Source organism: Anolis carolinensis, chromosome 5 (genome assembly GCF_035594765.1).
Source record: "Anolis carolinensis isolate JA03-04 chromosome 5, rAnoCar3.1.pri, whole genome shotgun sequence".
NCBI lineage: Eukaryota > Metazoa > Chordata > Lepidosauria > Squamata > Dactyloidae > Anolis > Anolis carolinensis.
This window is the reverse complement of record NC_085845.1, coordinates 53,925,046-53,936,565: the sequence shown is the minus strand read 5'-3', so window position 1 is coordinate 53,936,565 and position 11,520 is coordinate 53,925,046. Positions and strand designations below refer to the sequence as shown.

General features: G+C 40.0%; 1 protein-coding gene and 1 long non-coding RNA gene across 2 annotated transcripts; both read left to right on the top strand.

Annotated features, from left to right (window-relative positions):
* The first annotated feature begins 5,853 nt into the window (after positions 1 to 5,853).
* LOC134299198 (uncharacterized) lies at positions 5,854 to 6,796 on the top strand. Its single transcript, XR_010006363.1, has 2 exons — positions 5,854 to 6,353; positions 6,438 to 6,796. It is a non-coding gene; the product is annotated as an uncharacterized LOC134299198 (long non-coding RNA).
* Positions 6,797 to 7,363: 567 nt separating this feature from the next.
* On the top strand, positions 7,364 to 10,371 carry LOC134299197 (uncharacterized). The gene is made up of 2 exons (XM_062981255.1): positions 7,364 to 9,928; positions 10,013 to 10,371. The coding sequence occupies exon 1, from the start codon at positions 7,779 to 7,781 to the stop codon at positions 9,825 to 9,827; it is 2,049 nt and encodes a 682-aa protein (XP_062837325.1). The 5' UTR covers positions 7,364 to 7,778; the 3' UTR covers positions 9,828 to 9,928; positions 10,013 to 10,371.
* Positions 10,372 to 11,520: the final 1,149 nt, after the last annotated feature.

The window sequence follows — 11,520 nt, the reverse complement described above, 5'->3', positions numbered from 1 at the left end:
CTCGCAGAGCTCAGGCGGTGTTGTATTTCAGTGTCGATGTTGACTTTTGTGGAGAGGTGGCTACCAAGGTAGCGGAAATGGTCAACATTTTCTAATGTTGCACCGTTAAGCTGTATTCCTGGCTTTGCAGAGGGATTAGCTGGTGCCTGTTGGAAGAGCACTTTGGTTTTCTCGATGTTCAGTGAGAGGCCGAGCTTCTCGTATGCTTCTGCGAAGGTGTTTAGAGTGGCTTGTAGGTCTTCTTCTGAACGCGCACAGACTACGTTGTCATCAGCATATTGGAGTTCTATAACAGATGTTGTGGTGACCTTGGTTTTGGCTCTCAGTCTGCTGAGGTTAAATAGCTTGCCATCTGTCCGATAGATGATTTCCACTCCGGTGGGAAGCTTCCCATCAACAAGGTGAAGTATCATAGCGATGAAGATGGAAAATAAGGTGGGGGCAATAACACATCCCTGCTTGACACCTGATTCAACCTTAAATGGGTCACTTTGGGAGCCGTTGCTGTCCAAGACTGTTGCCATCATGTCATCATGGAGGAGCCGCAGGATGTTCACAAATTTGTCAGGGCACCCGATTTTTTGGAGGATGGTCCAGAGAGCGCTGCGATTCACTGTGTCGAATGCCTTTGCAAGGTCAATGAATGCCATGTACAGAGGTTGGTTTTGTTCCCTGCATTTTTCTTGGAGCTGTCGAGCAGTGAAGATCATGTCCACTGTTCCTCTGGAGGGGCGGAAGCCATTCTGGGATTCTGGGAGGGTGTCTTCTGAGACAGGGAGAAGGCGGTTTGCAAGGATTCTTGCGAGGATTTTCCCGGCGGAGGTTAGAAGGGAGATACCACGATAGTTCCCGCAGTCTGTTCTGTCCCCTTTCTTGAAAAGGGTGATGATGGTGGCATCCTTGAAGTCTGCTGGGATTTTCTCGGTCATCCACACCTTTTCAATAAGCTGGTGGAGTTGTTGCATCAGCTCAGGTCCACCCTCTTTGAAGATTTCAGCGGGAATCCCATCAGGTCCGCTAGCTTTGTTGTTTTTTTGTTGGCTGATGGCATTGCTGACTTCTTCCAAACTAGGCAGTGCTGCAAGCTCATCCCTGGTTTGTTGTTGCGGGATTTGTGAGAGGGTCTCTTCGGCCACATTGGAGCTGCGATTCAGCAGGTTCTGGTAGTGCTCTTTCCAACGTAGTGCAATTGATGTTTTGTCCTTCAGAATTTTGGTTCCATCTGATGAGCGTAGGGGCTGTATGCCATGGTTTCTTGGTCCATAAATGATCTTTGTGGCTTTGAAAAATCCCTGAGCGTCATGGGTATCTGCAAGGTGTTGGATTTCTTCAGCCTTCTTTGTCCACCAGATGTTCTTGAGTTCTCTGGTCCTTCTTTGGACCTCGGCTTTTGCACTGGCATAGATCTTTTTCTTGGCAGCACAGTTGGTGTCTCTCTGCCATGTTTGGAAGGCTTTCCTTTTGTTATCAATCAGCTGTTGGATCTCTTTGTCGTTATCATCAAACCAGTCTTGATGTTTCTTAGTTAGGTATCCAATGCTTTCTTCGCAGGCTGTGATGATGGAGGTCTTCAGTTTGTTCCAATGTTCCTCAACATTTTCGGGGTGTTCTGTGGGTAGATGATCTTTGAGTGTTGTTTGGAGAAGGGCTCGTTTGGAGGGCACCTGAAGGGCTTGGGTGTTCATTTTTCGCCTTGTTTTCCTTCCTTGGAGTCTGCGTTTGGGGACGATCTTGATAGCCATCGTGGATCGGATTAGCCTGTGGTCTGTCCAGCAGTCATCAGTACCTGTCATGGCTCTTGTGAGAAGCACATCGCGGCGGTCTCTGGCACGTGTGATAACATAGTCCAGGAGGTGCCAATGCTTTGACCGAGGGTGCTTCCATGATGTCTTGAGCTTGTTTTTCTGGCGGAAGAGCGTGTTGGTGATGACAAGGTTGTGCTCTCCGCATTTGGTGAGAAGCAAGATGCCATTCGAGTTGCTGTTTCCGACCCCGTCTTTTCCTATGATCCCTGGCCACAGGTCAGAGTCCCTTCCGACTCTTGCGTTAAAGTCCCCCAGGAGGATGATTTTGTCCTCCTTAGGTATCTCCGATAGGATGGTATCCAGCTGACAGTAAAATTTTTCCTTGATGTCTTCGTCAGCATCTAGAGTTGGTGCATAGGCGCATATGATGGTTGCCTGTTGGTTTTTGGCAAGGTTAATTCGGAGGGTTGAAAGTCGTTCGTTGATGCCAGTGGGTGCTTCAGTCAGGTGCTTCACCAGGTCGTTTCTGATAGCTGGGGATGCTGTGGGGCGTAGTCAAAGATGTTTTAGCTCTGATGAGGATGATGATGATGAGGCACCTGGAATTAGGGTAACACCTGATAGCGATGAGGAGTTGTAACTGGCATATAATGGGGTCTTGAATCCGGGGCTAATTGCGTTGGGCAAGGTAATCTGGACGAACGCTTGGGCTCTTGTTGGGAATTTCCTGAAGACGGGTGTGTTTCGTTTGCTGAATACGTAAGTTACCAAGGACACTGGGCAAAGACGGCGGGAGGAACTGTGTGGGCATTTCTTGTGCAACCTGTGTTTAATCTTATTAGCTTGGACCCTCCGTCGTCTTCTTGACGGACATTATTTACCTACTCGGAATTGACGCTGGACTGGCTGACTGACTGATTGACTGACTGACTGACTGACTGGCTGACTACCATCTTGGACGACCCTTTCTTTGGCTATCGGAGGTTTTCGTGGAACCTAAGACGCCTGCACCTGGCTATCGACCTCGGACCGGATTGAGACCCCGCTGACCGCTGCAACCCTGATTGATGTGTTTGGACCCAGAGTTCGCCCGCTGCACGGAGGAGTAACAACTTAGTTGCTCAACCACAGCTGTTGAGTAGCAGAGAGGAATCTGCTGCCAGTATTTATGTTCTATTGAATGTTTGTTTACCAGCTTTTATTTGTTTAAAGTCCCAGGCTGAAGTAAGCATTTTTGGTTTAACCCGGATTAAACTCTTGTTTAATCCGGTTTATCTTTTGAACCGTTTTTTGAGTGACTTTTCATATTGAAGGCGAGTGTTTGCCTAGCTCTTTGTTTTTTACGAGCATTTTTGGTTCTGTATCTTTAATAAACTGTGTTGAATCTTATCTAGTGGCGTTCTGTCCTTGACATAAACAGCATGTTAATTAACAATGTTTGCCTCCATGGGCCTAAATTTGGGAGCACATTTGCAGAAGATTTGAAATAAGAAGCAAGGTAAAAAATTAATAGTGTGAATCATGGAGAGGATGCAACACAGTCTTCAAAAGTCTTCTAGTCGTCACAAAACCACTAATCCCATCCTTTTAAAATGGAACAATTTACTTCAGGCTTAAATAACTCTGGATTACATAGATTTAAACACTACAAAGAAAACAAGACAAAAAGTTGCACGATTCATTCCGGACAAGAAATTGCAGACAGTGTTTGGAGCAGTATGTTTGTTTTTTTACATTCATGCTAGAATCCATCATAGGTAAAATGCAGCCCTCCAGCTGTTCAAGTGCACTTTTCAGCATTTTTCACTAGCACCTATAGTGACCATGCCGGAAGTTAACCTCCAACTCCACCTAAAAGACTGCACTTTACCCCCTCATAGTGTAAACAGTTACATTGATAGAAGATCACCAGAATCTGTTATTGTTGCATAGTCAGATTGCCTGAGTTCTAAATAAATCTACATCCCAGCTATATTCTGTTCCTGCACCTATCCTTTCTTATCTCTTTCCACCATTTCCTAACTGCAGTAACCACACCTCTCTCACACATAGGAAGGTTCCTAGGTGATGCTCCGGGTAAATTCCATGCTTTGCTAGGCTCCAGATAGAGAAGCAAACCTCAGTGTGGGGTTACTGAAGGATAAGGGAGTTTAATATTTGTATGCAAGGGCATATTATAATCTGGGCACCGCTGTTCCCATTGACAGCTGGCATGTTGTATAATGTGGGTGGCTGTAACTAATTCATCCCACATAGTCAACTCTCTATCTTCTTTTTTTCCAAGGGGCCGAAATCGGAGACACCGAACCTGATTGTTAATCTATCCGACTATAAGTTATCTGATGTAGAAAGGTCAGTAGTAAACAAAGGTCTATCATTTGTTCCCACCCCTAAATTTAATGCATTTCGAGCACGAATAGATTTATTCAAGCTATTTAGAACCATCCGCTTAAGAGACATGTTTAAAGACAGCATATCCAACACAACCACAGATCCTTTCAAACCTAAAAGTACCTTCTGCCCTTCCACAGATAACATTTACATTAAATGCTTTGAAAAAGCTGTAGAGAGGGACTTTAACAAGCTAACTACTCGTAGACAACCATACCACTCAAATTTATCAGAATTAGAAAGAACCACTCTGGTCAAATTGAGCAACCTTAAAGAGGTAGTCTGGAAACCAGCAGATAAAGGGGGAGCTATAGTATTACTTAACAAAAGAGATTATATTAAGGAAGTCAACCTCCAGTTATCAAATAGTAAATTCTACCAACCTATTGCAACAGACCCCACTAAACACATTCAGTCCCTTATTAGGGTGGTGTGTCAAGAGGGATTATCCATGGGATTTATTTCTTCTTCTACATTTAAATACTTACAAAATGACTTCCCCAGGATACCTATCTTTTATATTCTTCCTAAGATTCATAAAGGCATCACTCCACCCCCAGGCCGACCTATTATTTCTGGTTCATCTTCTGTATTGGAACCAGTTGCTAAATATCTAGACTCCTTTTGCCAACCATTTGTCCCTCTCTGTGATTCCTACATTAAAGACACAAAGCACTTCATTAATATCGTAGAAAATCTCAAAATTGAGGAGGACAGCATTTTAGTTACGATTGATGTCACCTCACTCTATACTAACATTCCACTAGATGAGGCTCGTACCATCATAGAGAATATCCTTCGTAGGAGAACAAAATTGCAACCACCTACACATTTCTTGATGGACCTGTTAGATATAGTACTGGAGAAAAATTATTTCCGTTTTCAAAACCAATTTTACTTTCAGACCTTCGGTGTCGCTATGGGAAGTCCGTTAGCCCCATCGATTGCCAATCTATTCATGGCACATTTAGAAAACACTATATTGCTTAATCCATCTTTAAATATGTACTATGCTAATATAATATACTATGGCCGATTTATTGATGATATATTCATAGTATTTAAAACAACTGAGGCCGCAGTAGGATTCTCTAATTGGATTAACACTATACATACGTCTATTAAGTTTACCAGTCATCTCAACCTGTCACATATCAATTTTTTAGATGTTACTGTGTATAAATATCATAACAAACTGTTAGTCAAGAACTTCAGAAAACCATCAGATAAAAATTCTTTTCTTCATTATAACAGCTTCCACCACTTTGGTTTAAAGACCAATCTTCCATTTTCACAACTACTTAGACTAAAGCGTAACTCAAGCTCTAATGAACACTTCATTCATGAAAGCCTGACCTTAAGCCAGGAGTTTAGAAGTAGAGGCTATCCTAAACATGTCATCAAAAAGGCATTAATTAAAGCTGAAAAAACTGATAGAACCACCCTACTGAAAGAATCTGCTAAACCAACTAAAAATCAAATTATCTGGACACAAGAATTATCGCATTACTCCAAACACATAATCCAAATTATAAAAAAGCACTGGCATCTTCTTCAAGATATTTCAGGTTGTGATAAATTACCTATTTTTGGAAACAGGCGTACTAAAAATATTAGAGAATATTTAATCCATACAGATTTAATCACTCCCATTAGTACACTGAAGAGCACCCTGAGAGGCCATTATCCTTGTGGTCACTGTAAGTGTTGTCCTCAATCTTGGAAGACTAAGGAGATATATAACCATAGGAACAAAGTGGGCACCACACTAAAACATTTTTCTACTTGTAATAGCAGCAATGTAATCTACCTCTTGACATGTGACTGTGATCTCTGGTATATCGGAAAAACAACCAGATCCTTGAGAATCAGAATCTCTGAACATAAATCCAGAATCAAAAATTTATCTACAGAATCTCTTTTATATTCACACTTCACCCAATACAAACATTCATCTACCTCATTTAAATTTTGTGCTCTGGAATGCATCTCTCAAAAACCTTTCATGGACTTGGAAAAACTATTATCCCAAAGGGAAATGTACTGGATCTTTAAGTTTAAAACCTTTTCCCCTCAGGGACTTAATGAATCACTTAATTTTAGCTGTTTCCTTTAAACCTTCAAGTACTCTTTAAAAACCTTTGAATGAACCTCCAGAATTACTCGCAGTTGAAATCACCACAAGCAGAGTCACTCAGTGAAAGCATTTAGCACTATGTAAGTATAATACTGTTATATGGGTTACCTTTACTTCTGTTAATACTGCTGGTAAAATACTTGTTACTCTATGTTTTGTTTTAGATAGAAATTCATTGTTGCTGAGTTTAACAACTCCTGAAGAAGGGGTTTTTCCCTGAAACAGGGTCAAAAATACCCGGGACCCCTGTAGACTTGGGACTTTATTTGGACTTTACTTTTGAAGACTTTTTTGAGAGCGGTGCTCCATCATTATTTTCTTCAATCCAGTATACAGCAACATGACCAACCATCTGTTTGGAAGATATTTTCATTGACTGTATCCCTGAAGCCTATATGTATTGGAACCAATACCAGACTTGAACAACTTTTGTGTTAGAGCTGTTGCTCCTTTTCATTTTGTCGGGTACGGCCAAATTGAGCTTTGTACGGGGAACTGTAACAATATATGTCATTTGGACACATTTTCTTTGTACATAGACAGTCGTTTGTGTGTATAGATACTTTACAAGTATTCTGGGACTTTGTATAGTAATTTAGCCATATCACTATGGATGACTGGCTCGGTACATTTAGCTTTGATAAAGAAGATATTATGTCTCTTACTAAAAACAGGTCAGTCATTGACCATGTACCAACAGCTGAGTCCTCCCAGACCAGCAATTTCCTTTATGACTTAGAAAAATTGAAAAAAAGAAATATTCGTTTGGATCTTCATGCATCCACATTAGCTGATTATATAAAACACAATATGATCCCCAGAGGATTAAGGATATATAAACCACCTGGCATGTTCAAAGAAGATAAGGATTTTTTACAACAATGGGTTAAAATTTTAAACAAATGCTCCTTGGATCTGATGGCATTATTGATTATGAAATCCAATGCCACCATTAAGGATGGAGAAAATAAAATTACCAATCTTATGGAAAACATTACGAAAGATACAACCTCTGCTACCATGTTGGAGACTCTTGACAAAAAATGTAGTGACCTATACAATCAGGTGAAGGAATTTAAAATCAAAAAGTTTGAAAGAGATCGTCATGATTACCAGTCCAATCGAGTCTACCCATGGTTATTGGACAAAGATCAAGTTTCCTCTAAGAGAAAAGTCAGATTCCATCCTCAATTTACAGACTCCTCTACCGAGGAAGACCCAGGAAGGACAACTGAAAGCTCTGAAGTCTCTGACTCACCACCTTTAAGAAGATCCTCTAGACATAAAAATAGGACTCTACCATCATCCTCATCCTCCACTTTTTTTCCAAGGGGCCGAAATCGGAGACACCGAACCTGATTGTTAATCTATCCGACTATAAGTTATCTGATGTAGAAAGGTCAGTAGTAAACAAAGGTCTATCATTTGTTCCCACCCCTAAATTTAATGCATTTCGAGCACGAATAGATTTATTCAAGCTATTTAGAACCATCCGCTTAAGAGACATGTTTAAAGACAGCATATCCAACACAACCACAGATCCTTTCAAACCTAAAAGTACCTTCTGCCCTTCCACAGATAACATTTACATTAAATGCTTTGAAAAAGCTGTAGAGAGGGACTTTAACAAGCTAACTACTCGTAGACAACCATACCACTCAAATTTATCAGAATTAGAAAGAACCACTCTGGTCAAATTGAGCAACCTTAAAGAGGTAGTCTGGAAACCAGCAGATAAAGGGGGAGCTATAGTATTACTTAACAAAAGAGATTATATTAAGGAAGTCAACCTCCAGTTATCAAATAGTAAATTCTACCAACCTATTGCAACAGACCCCACTAAACACATTCAGTCCCTTATTAGGGTGGTGTGTCAAGAGGGATTATCCATGGGATTTATTTCTTCTTCTACATTTAAATACTTACAAAATGACTTCCCCAGGATACCTATCTTTTATATTCTTCCTAAGATTCATAAAGGCATCACTCCACCCCCAGGCCGACCTATTATTTCTGGTTCATCTTCTGTATTGGAACCAGTTGCTAAATATCTAGACTCCTTTTGCCAACCATTTGTCCCTCTCTGTGATTCCTACATTAAAGACACAAAGCACTTCATTAATATCGTAGAAAATCTCAAAATTGAGGAGGACAGCATTTTAGTTACGATTGATGTCACCTCACTCTATACTAACATTCCACTAGATGAGGCTCGTACCATCATAGAGAATATCCTTCGTAGGAGAACAAAATTGCAACCACCTACACATTTCTTGATGGACCTGTTAGATATAGTACTGGAGAAAAATTATTTCCGTTTTCAAAACCAATTTTACTTTCAGACCTTCGGTGTCGCTATGGGAAGTCCGTTAGCCCCATCGATTGCCAATCTATTCATGGCACATTTAGAAAACACTATATTGCTTAATCCATCTTTAAATATGTACTATGCTAATATAATATACTATGGCCGATTTATTGATGATATATTCATAGTATTTAAAACAACTGAGGCCGCAGTAGGATTCTCTAATTGGATTAACACTATACATACGTCTATTAAGTTTACCAGTCATCTCAACCTGTCACATATCAATTTTTTAGATGTTACTGTGTATAAATATCATAACAAACTGTTAGTCAAGAACTTCAGAAAACCATCAGATAAAAATTCTTTTCTTCATTATAACAGCTTCCACCACTTTGGTTTAAAGACCAATCTTCCATTTTCACAACTACTTAGACTAAAGCGTAACTCAAGCTCTAATGAACACTTCATTCATGAAAGCCTGACCTTAAGCCAGGAGTTTAGAAGTAGAGGCTATCCTAAACATGTCATCAAAAAGGCATTAATTAAAGCTGAAAAAACTGATAGAACCACCCTACTGAAAGAATCTGCTAAACCAACTAAAAATCAAATTATCTGGACACAAGAATTATCGCATTACTCCAAACACATAATCCAAATTATAAAAAAGCACTGGCATCTTCTTCAAGATATTTCAGGTTGTGATAAATTACCTATTTTTGGAAACAGGCGTACTAAAAATATTAGAGAATATTTAATCCATACAGATTTAATCACTCCCATTAGTACACTGAAGAGCACCCTGAGAGGCCATTATCCTTGTGGTCACTGTAAGTGTTGTCCTCAATCTTGGAAGACTAAGGAGATATATAACCATAGGAACAAAGTGGGCACCACACTAAAACATTTTTCTACTTGTAATAGCAGCAATGTAATCTACCTCTTGACATGTGACTGTGATCTCTGGTATATCGGAAAAACAACCAGATCCTTGAGAATCAGAATCTCTGAACATAAATCCAGAATCAAAAATTTATCTACAGAATCTCTTTTATATTCACACTTCACCCAATACAAACATTCATCTACCTCATTTAAATTTTGTGCTCTGGAATGCATCTCTCAAAAACCTTTCATGGACTTGGAAAAACTATTATCCCAAAGGGAAATGTACTGGATCTTTAAGTTTAAAACCTTTTCCCCTCAGGGACTTAATGAATCACTTAATTTTAGCTGTTTCCTTTAAACCTTCAAGTACTCTTTAAAAACCTTTGAATGAACCTCCAGAATTACTCGCAGTTGAAATCACCACAAGCAGAGTCACTCAGTGAAAGCATTTAGCACTATGTAAGTATAATACTGTTATATGGGTTACCTTTACTTCTGTTAATACTGCTGGTAAAATACTTGTTACTCTATGTTTTGTTTTAGATAGAAATTCATTGTTGCTGAGTTTAACAACTCCTGAAGAAGGGGTTTTTCCCTGAAACAGGGTCAAAAATACCCGGGACCCCTGTAGACTTGGGACTTTATTTGGACTTTACTTTTGAAGACTTTTTTGAGAGCGGTGCTCCATCATTATTTTCTTCAATCCAGTATACAGCAACATGACCAACCATCTGTTTGGAAGATATTTTCATTGACTGTATCCCTGAAGCCTATATGTATTGGAACCAATACCAGACTTGAACAACTTTTGTGTTAGAGCTGTTGCTCCTTTTCATTTTGTCGGGTACGGCCAAATTGAGCTTTGTACGGGGAACTGTAACAATATATGTCATTTGGACACATTTTCTTTGTACATAGACAGTCGTTTGTGTGTATAGACCCACAGAAAACATCCCATAACACACAGCCCATGGGAATCTGTGTTGTCAGTGTATTAAAATGGAGAAGACTTCACTTTCAGGAGTTGGGTACTACCAACTCCTGACTGAATAAAATGGGGAGGAAGCAGAGAAAGGACCGGAAAGGATGGAAAAGGATGTGGGATGGTCAACCATCCCAGAAGATGGGAAAGACAGCAGGGAATGAATTAATATGGGTCCCTCCACTTTCCCCCACTTTTCCCCACTTTCCAATGGGATGAGGTCCTTATAGGGGGCTTCACCACTTGCTTCCCTTTAGCTTTATGTCTTTGGCAGGCTGGAGGTTGTTCACTGTATGCTGATTCTGCTTTATTTTACTACAGCCCTCCCCAAAATAAAGGAATCTTTTTCTGTCCTCCTTCTGGGTCTCTTGTTTCACCCAGGCCTCTTGGTTCATCCACACACAAACCCTTTCTGCAGAGGAGAGCCTATATGCTCCTATATATTCTATATATATGAGATTGTCATTTAATTTCATGCTAAGCATTCTTTTTTTTAAAAAAAAATAGTTTTTTGGGGGTCTTTTATGAACATCATGATAATATAAAATATAGAAAGATATGGATTGGGAAGTGGTATAATGGAGGGGCTACCGCTATAAAAAGAGAAAACAAAAACAAAAGAGAGAACATCTATACATAACCCGATTATCTAAGAGGGTTTGGAAGTTATGGATAGGGTATTCAGTAGGAGATTTAGATTTCCAATCTTCCCTGTTGTGGTTTTCTTCTTTCTTTTAATTTCTCTTTCTCTACTGTCCCCTTATCTTTTTTTTTTCTTTTAGTTACCATATAGATATTTTCCTGATTCTTATCTTGGTTTTTATTATCGACGCCATCTTTTCTTGTCTCTTGGGGCCGGGCTGTGGTGCAGGCTGGTGAGCAGCCTGCTGCAAGAAATCACTCTGACCATGAGGTCATGGGTTCGAGGCCAGCCCGTGATGGGGTGAGCACCCATCAATTAAAAAATAAAAGCCCCTGCTCATTGCTGACCTAGCAACCCAAAAGATAATTGCATCTATCAAGTACGAAATAAGGTACCACTTATAAAGTGGGGAGGCAAATGTAACTA

What these genes read in the sequence shown, in the direction of transcription:
- LOC134299197 (XM_062981255.1), top strand. Translation starts at nt 7,779, where the DNA reads ATGTTTAAAGACAGCATATCCAACACAACCACAGATCCTTTCAAACCT.